At 40.3% G+C, this 25,303-nt stretch overlaps 1 protein-coding gene across 5 annotated transcripts in view; it reads left to right on the top strand.

The window, feature by feature from the left end:
- TADA2A (transcriptional adaptor 2A) overlaps positions 1-17,324 on the top strand; it is a 53,002-nt gene extending 35,678 nt beyond the window's left edge. For 3 of the 5 annotated variants that reach the window (XM_086686705.1, XM_086686706.1, XM_086686709.1), the window contains 8 exons: positions 997-1,060; positions 3,110-3,153; positions 6,184-6,294; positions 8,432-8,503; positions 11,819-11,951; positions 12,516-12,559; positions 14,624-14,697; positions 16,457-17,324. In XM_086686705.1, coding sequence (XP_086542831.1) covers positions 997-1,060; positions 3,110-3,153; positions 6,184-6,294; positions 8,432-8,503; positions 11,819-11,951; positions 12,516-12,559; positions 14,624-14,697; positions 16,457-16,642 — 728 coding nt within the window. In that variant the 3' untranslated portion in view covers positions 16,643-17,324. The remainder of the gene's footprint in view (positions 1-996; positions 1,061-3,109; positions 3,154-6,183; positions 6,295-8,431; positions 8,504-11,818; positions 11,952-12,515; positions 12,560-14,623; positions 14,698-16,456) is intronic. The other 2 variants (XM_086686707.1, XM_086686708.1) reach the window with 2 other exon arrangements.
- Positions 17,325-25,303: the final 7,979 nt, after the last annotated feature.

The raw sequence follows: 25,303 nt of genomic DNA, 5'->3' as shown, positions 1-25,303 counted from the left end.
GCATTCAGAATAGATAAGACTCACTGACTAGATATGGAGAGACAGGAGGGAGAGTCCCATTGACTTCTGTCTTGGACAGCAGAGTTTGGGGAAGAGGTAGAGTATAAGTTTGTAACTGAAGACATGTGAGTAGAGATATCCAGATAGGGTCTGGAGCTTAAAATAAATATCTGAGTGTAAGATTATATTTTTGATGGTACCCAGAACCATAGGAGTGGCTGAGTTTATAGGAATAAGGTAAGGGGTGAAAAGAAAGATGAGAATAGAACCCTGAAGAACTCTGAAGATGGAAAAATTGGCTGGGGAAAGAAAGAGAACCAGAACTGTTATATTGAGGAAACCTTTTGCTATCTGTTTTCTCCTAATTCCCCATGCCCTTAACATGAGACTAAAGCCAGGAAAGGATTGGAACATGGGTGGCAAAGCAGGCCATAGCTTTGGGGTTGTTAGGCTATTTAGTGGAACTTTTTAGTACTGAATGCAAAACCATCCCGTAAATAGTTGTTGCTCCCCAACTCAAAACTGCTACTCCGGGAAAATGTTTCTTCTATACGATATTTACATCAGTCTTGTTTTGACATTGTCTACTGAACTTGTACCTGTGAGGTCATAACTCCAGTCAGTATTCATTTTTATGGCTATTCTAATAGATGCAATGTCTAGCCTGTGTGTCACCAAAGTTCAGACTCCTATTATATTAAAGCTAGTAATATACCTGACAAGGCATGGCCAAAAGAGGTATTCAGTAAAAAGTACAAGTTGTTATCTGTAGGATATGCCATATAAGATGTGTACACAGGAAACAAAGAACTTCACTGTAATTTACTGATAAAGAAATTCAGTATCCTAGGACATTTTTGTTTCCAAGAGACAAATTGCCTAGACCAGTGTGTGTGGAATAGTAAGCAATATGACATTCAAAGTTTAGGACAGTTTGGGTAAAAGACTTATTTTTGTCTTGGCTTTATATCTATGTGTATGTCTGTTTGTTTATAGCTCTGAAGATGGCTGTAGTAGATATCTATCATTCCAGGTTAAAGGAGAGACAAAGGCGAAAAAAGTAAGTACAGAAAACCATCCTGCCTTCTTTCAGGTATGCAGTATTGAATACCACATATAGCCCATAAGAACATTCTACTTGTGACTCATCTTGTCACCTTGAGGAAGACAATGATATTCCTTGATCCTTAATTTTTCCATCTGTCAAATGGAGGTAATAACACTTGTCCTTTTTTTGCTTTTTTGCCTCCACCTTCCTTACCTTTTCTTGATGTTATGATGGTCATTGAGTAATATGGGTACACTGTTTTTTTGTTTGTTTTGTGGTTTGTTTTTTTTTTTTTTTTTGAGAGACAGAGCAAGTAGGGGAGGGGCAGAAAGAAGGAAAGGGAGAGAAACCCAAGCAGGATCCACACTGTCAGCATGAAGCCTAATGTGGGGCTCAAACCCATGAACCGTGAGATCATGACCTGAGCCGAAACCAAGAGTCAGACACTTAACCGACTGAGCCACCCAGGCACCCCTAATATGGGTACACTATTTTAAAGAAAACAGGAACAGTTAAATTCAAGTTGTTATCAAATTGTTATGCTTCTTTTAATGCTCTCATTTTTTTTAATGTTTATTTATTTATTTTGAGAGAGAGTGCAAACAGGGTATTGGGGCAGAAAGAGAGAGAGAGAGAGAGAGAGAGAGAGAGAGAGAGAATGAATCTTAAGCAGGCTCCATGCTGTTAATATAGAGCCCAGTACGGGGCTTGATATCACAAACCATGAGATCATGGCCTGAGCTGAAATGAAGAGTCAGACACTTACCCAACAGAGCCACCCAAGTGCTCCTTTAATGCTCCATTCTAATGGCTCATTTTTTTGAGAAGTCTTACTCAGGAGGATTTCAAAAAATTCTGAACAATTTTCAGACACTCTCAAGTTCTTCCTTCTCTTTGCAGCAGAACAAAAAGCATACATTCAGATTGAGAAATTAATGGATCCCAGACAATTTTAGCAGTTAGATTACAGAGACTTTTAACAATTCAGAGAAGGGTATGCAGAGGGTATGAGTGTGAATGCGTGTTGTCATGATGTTACAGAGTAGAAACACAGTGACATAACAACAAAAATGGGAATAGGACTTGGGGGGCACTCTTGAGGGACCAAGATGTGACCTAAAGTAAAGCTTATTCTCTGTGTGTTCTGAGAAGTGCTGAAGAAAATTATCCAGTTGTTGTGAGAAGCTTCATTACTAGTGATAAATACTCGTGATAGGGCGCCTGGGTGGCTCAGTCGGTTGGGCGGCCGACTACAGCTCAGGTCATGATCTCCCGGTCTGTGAGTTTGAGCCCCGCATCGGCCTCTGCTGACAGCTTAGAGCCTGGAGCCTGCTTCCTATTCTGTGTCTCCCTCTCTCTCTGCCCCTTCCCTGCTTGCTCTCTGTCTCTCTCTCTCAAAAATAGTAAACATTAAAAAAATAAATAAATACATGTGATATAAAATGAAAGGTTCCAGACACATGGTTTACTTAAATTCTGTTTTGCTTAAAACACATAATTCAAGCTCAACAGTATTGTAGAACTCAGTGGTTGAGGTTGCTGTTTGATCTTATGTTTTATGGAGACACTTCCATTAAACATGCATGATACTTATTTCAAATAGGTTTAAAGCATTATGTGAATGTACACATGTACGGTTATAAATGTTGAATGTATAATCATGGTGCCATTTTATGGTTTAGCTATTTCCCTTAAATGGCTATTCTCAATTATCAATTCCCTAAATTGAATAGTTTAATTCTTATCACATGGACACAGATTCCCTTCTGTTTCATGCCAAGTTACAGATGTGTTTTTCAGTATTTTTGAGTGTTCATTCATTCATCCAGCAAATAGTTATTGAGAGTCTACCATGTCCAAGGAAAGGAAAAATATATGATGGTTGAAAGCCTAAAATTGTGTTAGCAGACTCACTGCCCTTCAGAAACTTGTGAGGAGTAATGTCTTTGAACCGCAATATTCCACCCCATAGTGTTTCATATGCCTAGTAAAAGCTGCATGTGGAAGAAGTATTAAATGTGAAACTAATTATAATAAACATTATTGTGGTTTTCATCCTAGAATTATAAGAGACCATGGATTAATCAACCTTAGAAAGTTTCAGTGTAAGTATTAGCTGCTTTCTTTATTTTAAAATTTCTTCCAACATTATTGAACAGTTTTGAACAAATCATTTATGGCAGTAGTTCTTAATTCAACTTGCATATTAGCATCAATCGGGAGCCTTTGTTTTTTTTTTTAAGCAATCTTCACACTTAGCATGGGGCTTAATATGTGACCCCAAGATCAAGAGTCACATGACCTACTGACTGAGCCAGCCAGGCGCCCCAGCATATCATGTAAGAAGCTTTAAAAAATTTTCATGCCTGGGTATCAACTCAGACTATTAATTCAGAATCTCTGAGGATTAGTGCTAGAACATCTTTATTTTTAAAATATCTTTAAGGCAGTTCTGTTACATAGTGAGAGTTAAGAATCATTAATATCTGATCAACATTTATATGATAATTCCTTTTTTTTAAGTAGTATAGTAATTACAGCATGAATATTAATGGGTCATTTTCTGGAACTGGATAGGAACTATATGTTAAACACAACCATGATCATCAAGTTGTTAAACATTTTTATGGAAAAAGTCAACCCGTATTGTGCATGGTAGTGGACACAGAAGACATTTAGCTCTGTATGATGGTGAGACTGAAACTATAATGATTTTTAAGTGAATGTTCACTTTGATGTTACTGTTTTAAATATTGAAGTTACCTAGGCTGAGCAGAAAGAGTCCCTGTACTTTTTCTTCTTCTACACTGCAGTTTGTTCAGCAAATAAGAATTATGATCTCATAATTACAACATTTTTATAGAAATGTTTATAATACTCATATGTCACAGTATTCTTTTTTGTAAAAGTACCTGATGATTATTGTGCTTTGTATCCTAGTTGATAGGGCTTGATACTCTGTGCCATTATAGGGTGCAGGTCAGCCAGTCATGGGTTAAATGTTTTTGTGATCATAATGTGACATTTTTTTTTCACTTTCTGTTACACTTTTTCAAGTGATTGTGGTGTTTTGAGGATGTCACTCTTAATAGTTAAATAATAGGTTTATCTTTTATTATTAGATATTTAGTTTTTTAAATCATCATACATAATTCTCTGATGCATTTGTGAATAAAGCTTTATATATATTTAGAATTTTAATGTTTATTTATTTTGAGAGAGAGAGTGAGCGAGGGAGGGTCAGGGAGAGAAAGAGAGAGACAGAGAGAGAATCCCAAACAGGCTCCCTGCTGTCAGCGCGGAGCCCAGTGCAGGGCTCGAGCTCACAAACCGTGAGATCATGATCTGAGCCAAAATCATGAGTCGGAAGTTTAGGGGCGCCTGGGTGGCTCCGTCGGTTGGGTGTCTGACTTCGGCCCAGGTCATGATCTCACTGTCCATGAGTTCGAGCCCCGTGTTGGGCTCTGTGCTGACAGCTCGGAGCCCGGAGCCTGCTTCGGATTCTGTGTCTCCCTCTCTCTCTGTGCCCCTCCCCCGCTCGTGCTCTGTCTCTCTCTCTGTCAAAAATAAATAAACATTAAAAAAAAATTTTTTTTAAGAGTCGGAAGTTTAATCGACAGAGCCACTCACGTGTCCCATAGAATTTTTTAAGGTGGATTCCCAGAAGTGGAGTTAATAGGTCAAAGAATATGATCATTAAAAATGCTTGACATGTGCTGCCAGATTGCTTTCCAAAAAATGGTTGTATCAATTTATATTCCTTGCCTGTTTAACCTCATTGAGAACTGTGGGTTTGCAAAAATAACTCACAATCAGATTTCCATTGCCCTTTTTATAGACAATAATTGGTCATATTCTTGTAGCTACAGTAGTGGGTTCCTGTGTCTGAATGCCTGGGTTTTCAATAGCAGGTCAATAGGATTTTGACCTTTACTCATAGTAGAACTTGACTCATGTAAATTCTGTTCTCAGCTGGTAAACACAGGTCAGTTTAGCTTGATTATTCTTTTAACTGTACGTGTAGAGCTGAGAGGAGGCTCTGTTGCTTCTGAGAAAAAAGCAGCATGTGCAATGTGATTTCAGAGTTTTCAACTACCATTATAGTGAGTGTATGTGACCTTCATATCATAGGCAGAGGGTTTTTCCATCAAATTTAAAATTTTTACTCCAAATTTTTCTGTACTATCCCTGCAGGGGTTTTTTTTTTGCTTTTGGTTTTGGGAGTTTTTTGGTAGTGAAAATAATCTGTGGCTGCCCATCAAATCAGCACCTGGAATTTGTGGATAAGAGTGTCTCCTACAAGGGAAGAGATGGAGCTGAAAAGAGACTCAATTTCAATAAGATCTTAACTGAAAGCCTGTATCTATAGTGGAAAAGTACGCAGAATTAGTTTAGTTACTGATCAGCTCATCTAATCAGTAGTTACTAATTCATCTAATCACCTGGTTTTGGTGTAGTTCTTCTGATGGAAATGACCAAGTAGCAGTTCCTGGCACTTCCAACCTACCACTTAATTGTTCGTAGGTTTTACTCCCCATCCTCTTTGCTGATACTTCTTTTTATTAGAAATTTGGTCATTAGTGATCCTCAGAGTTAACTACCTGAGGATCAGGAACCTGTATACACAGGATGCTATGACCATTTACTTAGATGATAATTATCAAAATATAACTTCATTAGAAAGAGAGCACACATTTTTTCTAGGCTAACCTACCTCTTCTACATGCACTTCCCTTGTTTTCCTGTGGTAGTTCATACCAAAATTCTGCCCAGCATTGTTCCTAAGAATGCATGATCTGCCTTTAATTGTCTTTCCCATTACTGCCAGCAGTCCCTGCCCCTGTACAGATTAACAGACTGAGGTGCGGAGGTCAGCTGGGTGCTCAGTAATGCAGATGACCTTCAATTCTCCAGTGATAACAGCATCCCTGTGTGATAGTCACTGTGATGCTGTTATCATTATGATTAATGTTTTGCATTCTTGGCTTTCCTGTTTGCTTCCTGTCATGGGTAAATTAGTCATGTGAGGTTAGGCATAGTATCCTTCCATTTGACTTCTAGTAAAAGAAACACAGACTCTAACTTAGAGATTTTTATATTCTCTATGGCATGGTTGTGTTTTATTTTCTCTGTAGTAATGGAACGGCGGTATCCCAAGGAAGTCCAAGACCTTTATGAAACAATGAGGCGATTTGCAAGGATAGTGGGGCCAGTGGAACATGACAAGTTCATTGAAAGCCATGCACGTAGGTGCTTTTTAAACTTTGTGCAAGTATTTGTGTGTTTGTGTATGTGTGTGTTTATATAAATAGAGATAATGGTATGTTTTAGGTGAAGTTCTATGAATAAATAATAAATAAATGAATATTTTTATCTTTTCTTCCCCTTTATTACCTTGAAATGACTTGGGGGTGGGACAAAAGAGGTTAAAAGCCTGGAAGCTTTCTTTTTTCCCCAGATAAAAAGTAGTTTTATAGTTTCTCCCCTGACTTTTTATTATGGGAGTTTTCAAATATATATAAAAGTAGGTCTGACAGTGTAATGAACCCCCATGTATCCATCACTCAGCTTCAGCAATTAACACATCCAGTTTCATTTCTATCACCCCCTCTTCTCCCGTGCTCAACTGGATTATTTTGAAGCAAATCCAAGACATCGTATCATTTTATTCATAAATACATTAGCATTAAAAGTAGTTCTTAAAATGGGGACAAGATTTGGATGACTCATGGAGATAGTACTTCTATCATTCTCTTTCTCTTTTTTTTTAAATGTATTTATTTTTAATGTTTATTTGGTCTTGAGAGAGAGAGAGACAGAGATAGAGCATGAGCGGGGGAGGGTCAGAGAGAGAGGGAGACACACAACCCGAAGTAGGCTGCAGGCTCTGAGCTGTCAGCACAGAGCCCAGTGCGGGGCTCGAACCCGTAAGCTATAAGATCATGACCTGAGCTGAAGTCTGATGCTTAACCGACTGAGCCACCCAGGTACCCCTCCCCTCCCCCTTTCTTTCTCTTTTTTAATTAAAAACAATGTTTTTTTATTTCCTTAAGTAATCTCTGTGCCCAACAAGGGGCTCGAACTCACAGCCCTGAGCTCGAGAGTCTCATGCACTACCGACTGAGCCAACCCAGTACTTCCATCATTCTCTTGCCTATCTTTCTGAGAGACCTTTGCCCAGTTACTATTTGATTTTTCACTATAAAAAAATTGAAGTTGTTAAGGCAGTAAGGCCTACACTTTAAAATAATCTGGACTGGGCAGCTTAGTCTGTATGTTTCATTGTGAGATTTATGTATTTGACCCTCAAATTTAGGGAAAATGCTTTACCAAGACTCTTATCCTGTTCTCATCGTGCAGTTATTTGTTGCATGGCATTATAGGCATTTATCTGGGCCTGGTTGGTTGTCCTCATCAAACACCCTGTTTGGTTGGCATTCTTTGTGTGGTTTGCACTAGGTGACTGATCCTTTACTTCCTGTCCCAGTTTGTGCCATCCCTGGTTCATGTGTCACTCCAAAGAACTACACCCCATGAATTGTCTGGGCTCTTCCTTCATCCTCTGTTTCAAAGCACCCAAATTTGAATGTTCTATCACATAATAACGCAAGCAATACAACCTGATCTGTCCACTCAGAGGAAGCAGAAATCTTTGGTTTATGGAAAACAATGCTCTTTTGTTCCTATAGGAGAAAAGCTGTAAAGAAGCTATCTGGGACTTGAGCACAGAGCTTTTGTCCTTTGCTTATAAAAGGGCCACATCAAGTAATAGCAAAGATAGCTTTTATAAAAGAATTTGGTTATTTGGATAGATAAATAGAGGATAAACAGAGCAAGGAAACTTAGTTGTTTAAAAAAATTAATTCGTTACTTCTGTAGCTAATGAATTCAGCCAGTTCATTGTACCACCTTCTGGGAGACGTTTCCAGCTGCTTTCTCCAGCTGGAGATGGTAGCCAAAAGATAGCTAGAGTACGTTTTTCTGAGCTCTTGGGTAACATTTCTTTTTTTTTTTTTTTTTAAGTTTATTTATTTTGAGGGAGAGAGAGTGTGAGTAGGGGAGGGGAGAGAGGGGGAGAGGGAATCCCAAGCAGGCTCCACACTGTCAGCACAGAGCCTGATGTGGAGCTCAGACTCATGAACCATGAGATCATGACCTGAGCTGAAATCAAGAGTTGGATGCTTAACCAACTGAGCCACCCAGGCACCCCTCTTGGGTAAAATTTCTAATGAAATGTCATCATTATATAGGATTTCCCAAATGTAATTGCCCAGTCTTTTATATAAGACAGAATTACTGAAAATACTCAAAAGCAGAAGTATTCCTCTTAATGTTGATTTTGGCTTTCCAATTTTTCTCCTTCATTCTTTTTGGGATAAACAGTGGAATTTGAACTCCGAAGGGAGATCAAGAGGCTCCAGGAATACAGAACAGCAGGCATTACCAATTTTTGTAGTAAGTATGCTTAAGTTACACATTATATCAGTGGGCAAGTGTCTTCTTAGAATTTTTTTTTTTTTTTTTTTTTGAGAAAAAGAGAGGGAAAGAAAGAGAATGTGAGTGGGGGAGGGGCAGAGAGAGAGGGAGAGTAAGAGAGAATGCCAAGCAGGCTCCATGTCCACTGCAGAGCCCAATGCAGGGCTCTATCTTACAACCATGAGATCATGACCTGAGCTGAAGTCAAGAGTCAGATGCTCAGCCGGCTAACCCACCCAGGTTTCCCTGCAAGTGTCTTCTAAACACATAAAGGAAGTCTCTGAGGCTTTGTGGATTTTTTTTTTTTTTTTTTGGCTTTGTGAATTTTTTTAAAACAAGTTTTCCTTTTTTGAAATGAGTTTTTGATCTTTCCAGTAAAGTTTCATGTGTATAATCCTTATAAATACCCTTATATGGTTATCTCAGGTAAAATAAAAGTGACAACACAAAAGAGAGGTGCTGTTTTAGATGTGGGAATCTGCTATGGCCTCTAAGAAAAGGATTTTATATTCTGAATTTTAGCCTCAACCTTTTAAAATTTTGTGAATGCATGGTCTGATCATTTGTATTAACCAAGCTTCAAATGGTTCTACATGCTTGCATCCCAGTTCTTTGAGGTAGTAATAATACTTATATTAATAGCAGCCAGCATCTTTCACCATGCACCAGGCCCTACACTATGATTCTTGTAACAGACTTATGAGATCGGCACTGTTATTTCCATGTAATGAAGAAACAGATTTAAAGTGGTTAAAGATGGGAATGCAAGCTGGTGCAGCCACTCTGGAAAACAGTATGGAAGTTCCTCAAAAAACTAAAAATAGAACTACCCTACAACCCAGCAATTTGCACTACTAGGCATTTATCCACGGGATACAGGTGTACTGTTTTGAAGGGACACATGCACCCCCATGTTTATAGCAGCACTATCAACAACAGCCAAAGTATGGAAAGAGCCCAAATGTCCATCGATGGATGAATGGATAAAGAAGATGTGGTATATATATATATATATGTGTGTATATATATATGTATATATATATATATATATATACATATATATATACACACACACACACACATATATACAATGGAGTATTACTCGGCAATAAAAAAGAACGAAATCTTGCCATTTGCAACTACGTGGATGGAACTGGAGGGTATTATGCTAAGTGAAATTAGAGAAAGACAAAAATCATATGACTTCACTCATATGAGGACTTTAAGAAACAAAACAGATGAACATAAGGGAAGGGAAAAAAATAATATAAAAACGGGAGGGGGACAAAACAGAAGAGACTCATAAATATGGAGAACAAACAGGGTTACTGGAGGGGTTGTGGGAGGGGGGATGGTCTAAATGGGTAAGGGGCACAAAGGAATCTACTCCTGAAATCATTGTTGTACTGTATGCTAACTAATTTGGATGTAAATTTTAAAAAATAAAAAATAATAAAATAATAAAGTGGTTAAAGAGGTAGTAGACCCAGGTCATAAGGGAAGGCAGTGGATTACAGTAGTTAAGAGCTTGAGGTCTAGACTTGGGCCAGTTGGGTTTGGATTCTGGCTCTCTTGTTTACCAGATTTGTAACTCTGTTTAGATTTCAGTTTTCCAAGTCTCTTAGAGCTAATAAGGTTAAATTAAAATAATGCATAAACACATAGCACAGTACCTGGCTCAAATGCTCAATAAATGGCACTTTCTGTTGTTTTATTGGAAAGATCTTTTTTTTTTTTTAATTTTTTTTTAATGTTTTATTTATTTTTGAGACAGAGAGAGACAGAGCATGAACGGGGGAGGGGCAGAGAGAGAGGGAGACACAGAATCGGAAGCAGGCTCCAGGCTCTGAGCCATCAGCCCAGAGCCCGACGCGGGGCTCGAACTCACGGACCGCGAGATTGTGACCTGAGCTGAAGTCGGACGCTTAACCAACTGAGCCACCCAGGCGCCCCATATTGGAAAGATCTTTAACATTCCCTCCTTCCTGTTGGTTGAAAGCTACTGCCCACTTCCTATAAGAAGTAGCCTTATTGGGTGTAAATTCAGCCTCGTGTAATGGTTCTTTATTTTTAACAACAGAAACCATTTCAAAATGGAATTTTATGTAGAGCCTAGTCTATAAATAAGATGAAAGTGAAACTATTTTGAATTCCGGTGGTACAGGTCATGTATGGAACCCAGGACCACCAGTACGTGGTGGTGCCTTTGCTCTTTACAGTAACCCCTGAAATATTTTCATGATATCCTGGGCTTTATGGAATATGGTTTGGAACTTTGGAATCTGTACAGCTTTGTTAACGTGTAGAAAACACCACAAAGATTTTGTTTGACAAGATGTACATAAGAGACACTGATACCAGATTTTGATTACCCAATATTGATTGCCTCTGGGAAAGAAGGGAAAGAAATAGTGCTAGTCAATGAGGACTTATTTTTATTTGTAATTTTAATTGGTTTTTAAAGCAGAGTATGCTCATAGCCCTTGTGTAACTTCGGAAAACATATAGATAGAAAAAATACAACAGGATGCAAATATGATAGTATTTTAAGTTACTCTTTGGAAGTGGGATATATGAGTGACTCTTACTTTCTTTGTACTTCTCTGTTTTGCAGGTTTTTGCCCCCATATTTCTCTTTCTTTTTTTCTTTAAGATTTTATTTTTAAGTAATCTCTACACCTGACATGGGGCTGGAACTTACAGCCCCAAGATCAAGAGTTGCGTGTTCCACCGACTGAGCCAGCCAGGTGCCCCTGCCCCAAAACTTCTATTTCTTTCCTTTCCTTTTCTTTTTCTTCTCCTTTCTTTTCTTTTCTCTTCTCTTTTCTTTTCTTCTCTTTTTTCTTTCCTTTCCTTTTCTTTTCCTTTTTTTAATGTTTATTTATTGATTTTGAGAGAGACTGAGTGTGAGTGGAGAAGGGACATAGAGAGAGACGCAGAATCCAAAGCAGGCTCAAGACTCTGAGCTGTCAGCACAGAGCCCAATGTGGGACTCAAACCTATAAACCAAAAGATCATGACCTGAGCTGAAGTCAGACACTTAACCAATTGAGCCACCCAGGCACCCCCCTGTCCACAGATTTCTTAAAGCTAGAAAAAGAATAAAAATATTAATCATTTCTTGTCAAAAAAGGGATTTCAAACTAAGGGAAATCACGTTGCCCTTAGAACAATAATTGTGGAAGCAGTTTTGCAAAGGAAACCAAAAAAAAGCAAACTGCTTGCTGGTCAGTTTGGAAGCCCTTCAGTTAGTTCTGCATTGTCATTGCAATTATGTGTTATCTACACCTTCAGGTGCCAGAACCTATGATCACCTCAAGAAGACACGAGAGGAGGAGCGCCTTAAACGCACCATGCTCTCCGAAGTTCTCCAGTACATCCAGGACAGTAGTGCTTGCCAGCAGTGGCTCCGCCGGCAAGCTGACATGTGAGTAATTAGTCCAGGAAGAAGGAGCATCTTCTTGGATGCTTTGGCTTTTACTTGTAGTTTCAGACATTTCCGTGGGTACCCCACCCACATGGCAGAAGAGTAATAATTGGGTAGCTAGAAAAACTCAGAAAACTTTAGCAGTCTGTCTCAGAACTGTGGTACTGACTGTTTTGAGGAACATAGCTGCCCCCCCCCCCCACTTTGCTACTTTGATCTTATTTTTAAAAATTAGAAAATTCCTCCACCCATGCCTCCTCTCTCCCCCATATCTACTGGAATGATTTCCATTGGTGAATCATGTCCTTGTCCTTTCCCTGTGATTGGTCTCCATTATGTTCCAGACTAAGAGGTCTTCTTAACAAATCCAAGTAATTTCTTATACCCCACGGAACAGATTTCCCTTCCTGTTTAGTATAGTAGGATATCCTGTAAAACAGTGAAGTCTGTCTCATTACATCCCTTTAAAGTAACCAACCTAATAAATGGCACCCAGTCCACATGGGCTTTTGGAAATTGCCGTCTTTGGCGTGACATTAGTTAAATTCCTCTTCTTTGTTCTAGTGATTCTGGCCTGAGCCCTTCTATTCCGATGGCTTCGAATTCAGGTAATTATTTTTCCAGGCTGGAGCAAGACTTGATGGTGAAGTTTTCATTCTAGGGATTCACCCAGTAGTCCCTTCCCCCTTTCTGTGAGCAGTGTGCTTAGGCAGAGGAATGGTAAGTGTTATCCCAGTTTGTAAACATTAGCAAGTTTCAGTCTCTTCAGGGTTTGAGTACAGAGACAAGGGAAGAAAGAGCTCCAGAGAGGTGTTTTCTTTATTTTACCAATGCTCATGAGCAGTTCATTTGCTGCAGTTGTACCTACCACAGCTTTTGAGATTTGTCCCACAGTGGGTAAATTAAAGGCTTTGTATCCTGAGCAGAAATTCAAGGATTTCTTAATAATTTGGAGACTTGAGGTATTTGTTTGTTATCTTTACCTCTTTGGGTGTGTCCTCTATTTTGGGGTTAGTTGACAGAGCAAGATTAAGCCATATGATAATCTGGTAATCCTTTGTTCTTGGTCATCAGTGAATGGTAATTTGGAGTGGAATAAGTTCTAGAGTTCTGATCCAAAATTGTGGTGTTTGTTTGCCAGTTCTGTTGGTGGTTATTCTCACCCCTGCTCCATATGCTGTATTTGCCACTTTCCCTTATTAAAGCACACAGACCATGCTACTGTGGAGCCTGAGCTGGTCAGAAAGATGATGCACCTGCACTTTTACCACGCTTGAAACAGTAGACATTTGATCCCATTTAAAGTCTCTCAGGTTCAGGGTCTAGACCAGGCTCAGAAAAGGCTACTTTAGGAATACTTTTTAAAAAATTTATTCCTTTGTTTCAGGTGATTATTTCTTAATACTTAGAAAAGAGAGCCTTTTAGAGAGTAGTCAGGACAGCTGAATCCAACTTTTTTTTACAAATTTCATACTTCTAATCCTGCCCCCTGAATCTACATACAGAAATACAAACAGCAATAATGTGACACGATAATAATTAATAATTTGGCATTTGTGTTTTCTGAACTATTTATTCTGTACTGATTTATTCTTTGTTGCTTCCAAGGCTGGTGTTAGCCTTTCTCACCCCCTGTGTTTAGGTTGAGGAGACTCCTTGCTCCTCTTCATGTTCTCAGTTGGTCCTAAGGCAGTGCAAAGTAGAAAGTCTGGATCATTAATTACAACCTAGCCTCTGGTAACTTTGTTGAGGTACTAAATGATTTTAGTCTCCCTTTTTTAGTGTTTAGGGTGAGTCTAGACCTGTTGGTTATGGAGAACCCCTTATCCCATTGTTGATCCTATAGAGAAGCCTGTTTTCTAGCAGAGCAGCCTATAACAGTCCCTCCTCTCTCTCCCCACCTCTTAAAAGTCAACACCAATAAAACTTTTCTTTTGCCTAACCCAGCCCATCTATCTCCCCACTAATCCCAAATATACATTCAAAACAAAACCAAAAACTTTTGTCCTTCAGACTTCCCATCCTGAGCAGTGACCTCATACTTGGGTTTCTTTCCCTGTGTGTGAGTTCACCTCAGCTTCTAGTTTGCCATATAATGGCTCATTGTTCCTCTGTGTGTATCTTTCAGGTAAACAGGACTACTTTGGAAGGAACAGATATTCCCTCACATAATAAATAAGAAGGGCCTTTTGCTGGCCTAACAGTCTGCCTTTGATCTGAAGGCAAATGGTACTTGGTTAATTACCATGTTTGCCTTGTACTCCTGGCAGAGTAGTGAGGATTAGGAAATGTCTCTCCTGCAGAGTTGTTATTTCCATTCATCAGCTGTCAAGTGAGGCAGCATATGACCTTTTTTAACCGGATAACATCTGGGCTTTAGATTTTAGAATCTCCTACTGGGTTAGGAAGAATAGTCATATTTGATATTTAGGTATATGTAATTGTGTATTTTAGCAGAGCAAAGGGCATGTGAATTACCATTTATATTTTCAGGTGAACGTTGGGGTGCCTGCGTTGCACACCAGACTGAGGCTGGAGGTGATGGGGAGAGATTTCTTACAGCTGGACATAGTGATCTTGTACCTAAGTGGCCTGGCTGTAGTGGACTTTGCTACTTTACACTTGAGGAATTGGCACTCCTATAAAATATATACCTTTTTCTGTGTCTGTAGGTAGACGAAGTGCACCACCCTTGAACCTCACTGGCCTCCCTGGCACAGAGAAGCTGAATGAAAAAGAAAAGGAGGTAACAAAAAGAAGGGAGCTAAAGGAAAGAGAGTAGAGTTGATTATTCATTGAATTGTCATTAAAACACTTTATAGGATCCAACCCGTTTGGCTCTGCTCATGTGACATACATGTATAGCTGTAGTCTGTCCTGCAATTTAAAGAGCTGAAGAGCTAACCTCAGCAAGTTTCAGAGAATTCCTTTCCTTAGCACCCTGCTACCATTCGAAGACCATATGATGTATAAATCTAATCAAGGCAACCATCATTTATTGAGCATTACCATGTACCAAATACTTTACTAAGTGCTTCATGTGAATGAAATTAATTTTTTATTTTTTTTTTTTTTAATTTTTTTTTCAACGTTTTTAATTTATTTTTGGGACAGAGAGAGACAGAGCATGAACGGGGGAGGGGCAGAGAGAGAGGGAGACACAGAATCGGAAACAAGCTCCAGGCTCCGAGCCATCAGCCCAGAGCCTGATGCGGGGCTCCAACTCACGGACCGCGAGATCGTGACCTGGCTGAAGTCGGACGCTTAAACGACTGCGCCACCCAGGCGCCCCTGAAATTAATTTTTTATAAATCTAAAATAACTCCTATATGAAAATGTTTATTTCCTATTAGAATGGTCACTTAGATAAGTCCTACACTTATTCAAATAATATAACCTTACTTAAAAGATGTTTGGAATTGTCTCCATAGCATGTATATAAGCCGTAAAGAAAGGGCTGCATCATCATATATAATCACATACAAATTTTGATTAAAAATGCCATGTCCTACTTTTGTTTTCCACTATAATCATCAGACTCGTCTTCATATTACTTTTGGTTGTTTTAAAAATTTAAATCCAGCCTCAAGAGTCCTCTAGTATTTTCAAAAAAAATGTGCACAGTGCTGAAGTCTATTCCAAAAGAGGGGTTCCTCTTTTGCTCCTCATGTGCTCCTCTTCCAGTTCCCAAGATCAGTCTCCCCATCTGCCACTCCAGACAAGTGAGGAAGAGTCATGGAGTAGGTAGGGGCTGTTAGTCTTTTAATTTATCCCCCAGGAACAGTAAAGATTAGTTTGGGAGTAGACAGAAGTATATGTTATATTTAAGTATTGCTGAAGAAGGTCACAGGCTATTCTAAGTCAAGTATTGAATGGCCTGGGGTTTCAAGCAGTTTTTATCCTTATCCACAAACAGTGACCTCACACTGCTCATCGTCATGAGATGCTGTGGCAGGTGAACTGGAATGGAGCCAGCTTTCTAGATTTTCAGCAGCTGAAATAGCCTCTTCGCAAGGTCTCTGTATTTCCTCCTCCTCCAAAGTAGGAAATGTAATCACAAAAGCAGGGACAACTACTTTATGCTGATACTAAAAATAATGTGATTCACACTTGGGAATCCAAGTATCTGCACCCCCGCCCCTACTGTGCCTTGTGGCTCTTCCTTGACTGGCTGTGTTGGAATGTGCTGGGCCAAGAGTTGTGTGGACCCAGGCTGCTCCTCTGGACACAAACTTGGGACTCCTTGACAAACCCAGGTGAGCCAGCTGACAGGTACTAAAGGCTCTCCCAGCATCATACTCTGGTTTTCTCTTCCTGAGTGTCTGTCGTTAGGGAGTATTCTCTCCAAGGAAGAGACTAAATGGAATGTGGTCCAGCCACCCAGCAGCTCCTATAAATAGTTGGAGGTTGATGTCACTTTTTAAATTTTATTTTGGCTATACCTACTGGATTAAATTACGAGAATGACAGATGTTAATGTTTATTAAATTTGCCGTGTCTTGCAGCTCTGTCAGATGGTGAGGTTGGTCCCAGGAGCCTATTTAGAATACAAATCTGCTCTATTGAACGAATGTAACAAGCAAGGAGGCTTGAGACTGGCACAGGCAAGAGCACTCATCAAGATAGATGTGAACAAAACGCGGAAAATCTATGATTTCCTCATCCGAGAAGGATACATCACTAAAGCCTGAGGCTCTGAGGGCTTGCGATCAGAAATCACAAGTTTGGAATGTGTGGGCCAAAGGACAGTACGGGCATTCTGGAGAGTTTCATTTCTGAGCTGAATTCTCATTGTAAAAAGAGGGAAGGACAAAGGAAACCTTAAGTTGTATTAATACCTACTTTTTTCTCTGCCCTGCTTTAAAACACTCCTGTTGTTGGTATTGTGCTGCAGAGTTATGTGCTAGATAAGCTATTATTAAATGTGAGTGGGCATTTATTCCTAACACCTCTTGTAGCTAAAACAAGAACCATAGTACCTCACATCAGAGTGTTGGTAGAAATAGAAATGAACCAGTCTTTAGTCCCAGGAGTCCAGCTCAGATCTTTGTACTTGGGAGGCTGGTTTTCTGATTATCTGTTTCACCTTCAAACATTACAGAAAGATTTAAAATAAAGAGAAAGGTTATGGAGCATGAGAAAGCTTTCTCTTCTGAAGATTTCTTAAGCTGACAACTTCTGTTTATGAGCAAAGGGAAGGAAAATTTCCCCGTGATGGTCTTGTCCCAAACTACATCTTTCCCTTTAATGTCTGGCTTTGTACATTGCTGTCTGACTGTCTAATCTGCAGTAGACTTTTGAGGAGGTGGCACCGGATGTTAAAATGTCTCTGTTATTTTTAGAATTAATGGATTAAAATGTTTTGCTACTTAATTTGTGGGTGTGTCAAATATTCTGGTAACTAAAGCACACTTAGGGTGTTGAATGCCTGCCTCATCACGCTGCACTGTCTCTGCTAACATGTGTGTCCCGGAGTCACCCTGGTCTTACCGTGGGTTTCCCAGGATACCAGGCCCTTGAGGATGGAGATGACACAACTAACCTCATCTTTGCTTGGATTGAGACCTGAGCCCTGATTTCTCAATGGTGACAGGCTAGCCTGCAATAAAAGCTACTTTTAAAACAAAAGTAAAGCAGTTTCATATATGAGACTCACTAGATATGAGGGTGAGTAGCCCCACCATATCTGAAACGATCCTCAAACCTTCCTACAAAATAAGCCAAACGCAGAGTCATGGTTATTCCATTTCTGCTAGAAACAAAGCTGTATATAGAAAGAATTTCAGAATCTGCACAAATAGCCTTCAGTAGCTCACTGATTCCTTAATTCTTTCAGCATTCAACATACCTAATTAAAATATATACTTTGGTGGAAGTATTTGCTCAAACTTTTTGACTGATACAAATATGCATGCAGCTTGCTGATAGACTTATCTAGGGGGTTATAAATGAAAAGGAAACTCTTGGGGCACCTGGGTGGCTCAGTCGGTTAGGCGGCCGACTTCGGCTCGGGTCATGATCTCGTGGTCCGTGGGTTCGAGCCCCGCGTCGGGCTCTGTGCTGACAGCTCAGAGCCTGGAGCCTGTTCCAGATTCTGTGTCTCCCTCTCTCTGACCCTCCCCTGTTCATGCTCTGTCTCTCTCTGTCTCAAAAATAAATAAACGTTAAAAAAAAAAAAAAAGGAAACTCTTAGGATCAGAGGGAATTGGAATAAAGGATTTCAATCTGAAAAAGGGTGGCTTGTGGAAATGCTCTCTTTTCTTTGCATTGTCATATCTCTTAGAGAATGTACTCTTCTACCACCATCACCCCTACTTGGTTATAAAGGGATTGCCTCTTGTTCCTGAAAACTAATTCCTCTTCTAAAGTGGGGGTGCATTAGACATGGATGTCAAGTGATGTCTGTTGTAGTCCCAAGAGTCCTTAGCCTTGATTAAGGAAGGCTTCCTGAGAGAGGTGAGCTCTTGAAGCAATGAAACAATCAAGAAGAGAGAGAGAAAACGGCAGATGGAAGTGGGAGACTGTTCCAGACATGGTGGGTGGAGGACGATGTGGAGGCAGCAGTAGGAGTGAGGAAGATGGTACCAAGAGGTGTAGTTGGCTAGGACATGGGGGCAGCTGTAGTAGTTAGGAGTGGGAGATGGGAGGACAGTCTCGTAGAAACCTTGGAACCAGTCAACTCTGAAAAAACTGGGGAATCAGTTGATTTGATGAGGAAAATGGCAGAGTTGAAAACAGTGACAGTAAAATAAGGCTGTGATTTCAAATGACTGGATTTTAGAAAGTAGGATTATTACTGTGGTTAAGGTTTCTCAAGGATCAAGCCATATTTGGGGTAAAGGTTACTCTTCAGTCACTGCATCACCATCTTTGTGCATTTATAACAGAAAAGCACTTGCTGATATTAGATGTGGCTGGCTTAAGTACATTATTTTCTTCCATGTTCGTATCACCAAAGGAAGGCCTTTCTTGTTCTTAAAAATTCAGAGCTAGCAAGGGCCTTCAAAGTATATTCCATCCTTCCCCTTTGCTGCTAGATGGAGTTGGCCTTAAACCAGCTACACTAATCGAGGTCTCTCTTAGGCCGTATCATTACAAAGAGGGAACGTTTACCCTGAAATTCAATGACATCAGTAAAGACCTTTTACTGTTAGGAATTTTTATTGCAATTTAAAGGTTTCTGCTGGAATTCTGTGCATATCCTTCTTTGCCAGTGGTGAGAAATAGAGAATTTCTTCCTATGTCAAGACCCTTCCCATGCTCAAAGATCTAGACTGTCTCTCTTGAGACCAACTAACTCAATGGTTTATCTCTTTTTGGGTTCCAGTTTTTATTCTTCTTTTTAGTCTCTCCCTGCTCCCCAACCCCCCATTTAAATCTGAAGTCAGTTAACCAGTCCTTGTTGAGAGGTAAAAACAAGCTTCCAGTTTTCAGTAATGAAACCAACTTGTGGTTAGCTGGAAAGGGGAGCAAACCAATGACATTCATCAAGAACAACAGAATTCCAGGTGGTAAATCACTCTAGCTTAAGGAAATCTGTAGATCTGTAATAAGAGAACTAAACTTTCCAGTGTAAAGAATCAGAGGCCCAAATTGTAAAGAAAAGCTTGGAAAATTCATAATACTCTAACACTTGTCTCTGGGCAAGAGAGTGGTACTGTGTTCTAAACAGCATTCTGGAATACTGTCCATCTTTCAGGATATCTTTGTGAGTACCATCTAGATATACACTGTATTTTTGTTTTGTTGTGGTCTTTTGGGGGTTTTTTTTAGAGACAGAGCATGAGTAGGGGCGAAGGGCAGGAGTGGGGAGAGAGAGAGAGAGAGAGTCATGCTCCACACTCAGCGTGGAGCCCAATGCGGGGCTCAATCCCATGACCCTGGGATCGTGACCTCAGCCAAAATCAAGAGTCAGATACTCAAATGACTGAGCCACCCAGGCGCCCCTATATTATTTTAACACAAAAGGCTTTCCCACAACTATGTTTCGTTTGTCTGGATTTCTAAAAATTAAAGTTTGATTCAGGAGGTACTGATGTAGAAGTTTTGCTTTCCTTTCCAATATATCTAGCCAGATGTGGTTAACCTCTCCCTGATCTGCTGGAAAGGATCATGACTGGTACAGTGGGGCACTGTGTGGCCTTGTGTAGAAGCTAAGACAGAATTTCTCTTCAAGCAGACACAATAACCTCTTCTGAGCACAACGTAGTAAGGGAGATTGAACAGGATCTCCATGTGCAAGCAGAGTCAGAGCAGCCTGGCTAGGGAGTAATGGGCGTGCTGATATTGGCACTTAATTTGGGAGAACAGTAGGGAGCATTTAGTGAGTGTTTTGGAAAGAAGCCTATCCGTGAAGTATGCATCAGAACTTAGTTTGCTGCTTTTGAGTGGTTGGGGGCTGGGGGGTGGGGACACAGGTGAATCATTCCTGAGTAGTCTGGAAGGCCAGTTTCTAAATCTAATGGGAGGGAGTTCTTTTCCTGTTCAGTTTTGCCTACTGCCTTGGCTTCTGTCAGGAGTACCTCCGCCCCCAGCAACTGCCTTGATAAGAATATCAAATGCCCTTTGATTTGACTGACCAGGCTTACAAGTCAAGAGACAGGTATTTAAGGGAATGGTGAATGTCTTAACATCTGGCATTAAAATTCCTTTGTCACTATGAGTTACTTGCATGTTATGTATTGTATGCTGGGCCCTCTTCCCGGTTAGGAGTAAGAATAATAAGGAAGTTGAGATAAGAATCCAGAAAGTGACCATCAAAAGGTTTAAAACCCCAAACTGAGAGCTACAAAAATTTTTGATTTAATAGATGTACCTCCCTTTGTCTTTGCAAGCCCTGTAGTTACCCTTTGCCGGCCCAGGCTTGTTTCCTGTCTTTTAGGACTGGATAATTAAGTCTGGTGTGCTCATTTTCTACTTTGGAGCACAGGAGGCAGACTTCTGTGGCACCACACTAATTATTTGGTGGAATTAATCTCATTCTTAACCAAGCAACACTTTTTCAGCTTGCTCTGGTTTCCCCTGAGGTCTTAACGTGACAGAAAGCTTCCAGGTACCTTGCTGACAATCCTGCCTTGGTGCAGGTTATGTTGAACAGAAGTAGCATTTTAGGAAGTGTGGAAAGGAGAAGACCTCATAGTTGTTTTAAGAAACCAACATTTTATTAATCAAAGTAAAAATGCTGAAATGCTGTCATCTTATCACCTGTCTTCGGTGAACCGACAGCCAAGTGCCAACTCGTGACACTTCTAATGCATCTCTCTTCTTGGGGAGCTGTCTGCCAAGTGTATTCTCTGTTTCTGAAATTGTTTGCAATGACCTAACCTGTTTTCTCCCATTTAACAATGGATAACTCCTTATTTGGATTTCCCCCTCCTATTTAGCACCCTTCATTCAGAGAATTCCTTAAAAACCCAACATTTAATATTTTAAGAAATAAAACATTAATGGAACCTGCACTGTGGGGCTTAATTTTAATATTCCCAATCAATGTCTCCTGTGAGAAAACTGGTATTGAATTGGGGCTGTTTTATGTTTTATTGCCCTTTCCAATCTTAGGAGGTTGTCTAAGATGAGAAGGGCAGTTTTCAAGGGTAATTTAATAGCCTTCCCCCCGACAAAATACTGAAAAGGAGTGAAAAGTTTAGAAATGCCGTGAAGACACTAGCTCCCAAGTACCAGCGGCCTTAGAGATGGGTGGACTGATTTGAACTCTCCGTAGAGGAGAAGGGGGCAGCAATGTGCCAGCCCTGACCCCCTGGGAATTTGCTGTCTGCTTTGGAGAAGGTAGAACAGCTTCACACAGTATCCTGCTTCGGAGCCTCTTTCTAACCAAGGGCAGGCTGCAGGAAAAGTCACTCTCCTGGGGGCAGGAGCCAGAGCCCTTCTTTTTTTGCCTAGAGGATAGATAGCACTTTGATTTATTTTTACCAAAGGGCATTTACCTAATCGCTAGCCACAGATACTGTGACAACAACGGCAACCTCACCTGGCAGCCCTCCTCTCCCACCCAAAGAAAATCTTTGCCTTGTTTAGGGCGTGCATGGTTTCAGATTCAGGACACCTGTCAGATCTAAGTCAGCATAGGTTTAACTTCATGATGCAAAGCAAAATGCTTTTGAGAGCAAAATCTCCCAGGAGTGCCTCCGCCCCCAGCAACTGCAGAAAAGAAGGCGTCTGTGGGAGAGAAGGGTGGCTATAGACGTCATTGCATCTTCCAGATCCCAGCTGTGACCTGGCTCAGAGTTTTACAGTTAAAAATAACTGTGGCTTAGAGTTGGGGGAAAAAAGTAAACTGTTGGGTCTCCATGGAAACTAGGAGAGGGATAAAAGCAAGCCATGGATTTCCAGCAGATGTGGCAAGATGGGGAGGATATCGGGGGCAGGAGCTTAGAGGCCCTCTGGTGAAATCTGGGATACCCCTGATTAGCATCCAGAATGTAGCCAGCCGTTACTCCAGGGCAGTGGGGATACACTTTGCAAACAAGATATGTTTGCAACAACAATGTATACATCCTAGGTCTGGTGAAGAATTATTTGAGGCAGCCAACTTCCTGTAATGTAGATTTGCTACTATTTGGCAAAGCAGAGAGCAGATGAGCAACATAGGTTAGATGCTGCCTTTTAACCAATGTAAGAACTTCTGCTATCCCCTCCCCCATACACATTCCACTCTCATTTACAAAGTCAGACTTGACTTCAAGTAGCAATTTGTAACTATAGGAGAAGTCTTCAGGTTCTTGAGTTAACATGGACTTTTACTCCCCTTGAATAGGACCAGGTTTTTTCTCTTTGATGTCAGATTATGCAAAATGGCATTAATTACCTAGGATGTCTTTAAAAGTGTATCTCTTACCAATTCTGGTATTGTTACTACCAGAGATGATTAACTGTCTCTTGGGGGGAATTAATTTTATTTTTTCATTTACTGTTTCTTAAAGGTTTCTTCAAAAACATGTTTTTCAAGAAATACATGAATATATTCTGGTTGTAAAAAAAATTAACCCATCTTTTCTCCTTTTTTAATGACGTTTATATGCTTTCTTGCTTACTGCCCCAATGTATTGGAAAGACCGGAGGGCTGGCTAATCTTTGTTCTGCTACTTAATAATAATGCAACCTTGGGCAAGTTTCTCAACCCCTCATGTCTAAAGTGTGGTTGATAATATCTACTTGACTGGTGTGATAAAAATGAAATGGGATAACACATCTGGCACCTTTCTTTTTCCTTCCCATCAAGACTTTGATATTTTCATTTAACTCCAGCCAGGTATGAACAAGCACTTGATTTTCCTGTACCATACAATTCAGAACCATGCTAAAGTCTCACAGATCTGAAAGACACAGAGCAAATCCTAAAACAGGCAGATGTGTGTTTTCCAAGAATGTTTATATTGGGATTCTCAGCACTGTGCATCATTGCTACAGCCCCAGGGTTGAATTAAGGGCAGAAAACTTCAGAGACCGATATTAAATGACCTAGTTATCACAGGCATGTTGTAATATCCCCTTATATAATACCTAGCTCAAGGAGCTTGAAGTCAGGGTAGAAAACTGTATATACACTATGATTGTAACTGTATAAATAAAACTAAAAAATCATGCATAGAAAAAAGACCAGAAAGAAGAGTTGCTATTTGTTGTTCTGGTAAGTTTATGGGTGATGCTTTCTCTTTCTCTCTTTTTCGGTAATGTGACATTTCTTTGTTAATGGGAAAATAAATTTTATGAGAATTATGAAAACTCTCAAAGTAGCAGTTTAGGATATTTTACATATAAGGTGCTATCTTTCAACTTACAAAATAGCACAAGCATTAGGCAAATTTCTGTAGTAGATAAAATGTGTTTGGGGACTTCTATCCTTCTAGTTCTTTTATCTTTTCCATATTTATAGAGTGTCCTCCCATATGTCTGGAATCCACTGTTCAATAGACAAAGATTTACTTCTTTAGGGGATTTGCATCTTTGTAGCTATCGATAGCATATACTCTGGAATTATGAACATTAGCAAGCAGGTGTTCAAAACATCTGTGAGCCATGAGCCCTGATGGCACCCTGAAATCAGACTTCTGTAGACAGGGGACCCCTGATCACAGCTATTCCCCAATGCTGTCAGATATAGCAAAACTGCTGCCAGTTTGTTAACCAGAAGCAATGATACGAATGGAAGATGCAACCATTCTTTCTAAGGGACTCATAAAGGTCTGATTAATCTAATTTAAGTCATTGCCCAAGCAATTAAGGAGAATATTTTTGGAAAGGCAGACTTCAGTAGCCAAACAGAGTAGAAGTTTCCACCCTCTACTTACTGCATCTAATCAGATTAGCTCTCATTCTGCACCAAAGCTGCACTGCTCTAAAGCACTGCTTATTTAGATGTAGTTGGGAGCACCCACCCCTTCCCTGGGCATAGACAAGTCTTACTTTTGTAGCAGATGGCTTCTAAGATGTATTTACATCTAAGATAATTGATACCTCTAAAAATACCTACCTACAGTCTAGTAATGTGCTGTCCAATAAGATAGCCTCATGTGTCACCAGGCTCATGTGGCTATTTAAATTTATTAAAATTAATTAAAACCAAAAATTCAGTGTCTCAGGCACACTAGAGCCACATTTCAAGAGCCCAAATGCCACATGAGGCTAGTGGCTACTCTACTGGACAGAGCAGATACAGGATATTTCTATCATACCAGGTTGTATTAGACAGTGCTGATCTAGAAGAGAATACCTTCAAATTGCATTTTTGTTTTGTGTGTATGTGTGTGTGTGTGTGTTTTAATTTTTTTAACGTTTATTTATTTTTGAGACAGAGAGAGACAGAGCATGAGCGGGGGAGGGGCAGAGAGAGAGGGAGACACAGAATCTGAAGCAGGCTCCAGGCTCCGAGCCATCAGCCCAGAGCCCGACGCAGGGCTCGAACTCACGGACCGCGGGATCGTGACCTGAGCTGAAGTCGGATGCCCAACCAACTGAGCCACCCAGGCGCCCCTGTATGTGTGTGTTTTTAAGAGAGAATGCAAGTTGGGGGAGACGGTGGAGAGAGAGTCTTTATTTTTTTTTAAGTTATTTAGAGAGAAAGAACGAGCAGGGGAGGGGCAGAGAGAGGGGGCAGAGGATGTGAAGTGCCTCTGTGCTGACACCAGAGAGTCCAACATGGGCTCGAACCCAGGTACCATGAGATCATGACCTGACACCAAAGTCGGATGCTTAACCACCTGAGCCACCCAGGCACCCCAGAGCAAGAGAAGCTTAAGCAGGCTCCACTCTCAGTGTGGAGCCCAACGCTGGGCTTGATCCCACAATCCTGGCATCATGATTTGAGCTGAAATGAAAAGTTGGATGCTCAACCA

The sequence above is a fragment of the Puma concolor genome, chromosome E1, assembly GCF_028749965.1.
Source record: "Puma concolor isolate L17-30 chromosome E1, mPumCon1.1.hap2, whole genome shotgun sequence".
Classification (NCBI taxonomy): Eukaryota; Metazoa; Chordata; class Mammalia; order Carnivora; family Felidae; genus Puma; species Puma concolor.
Note: the sequence above shows the minus strand (reverse complement) of the source record. Positions and strands in the feature narration are given on the sequence as shown.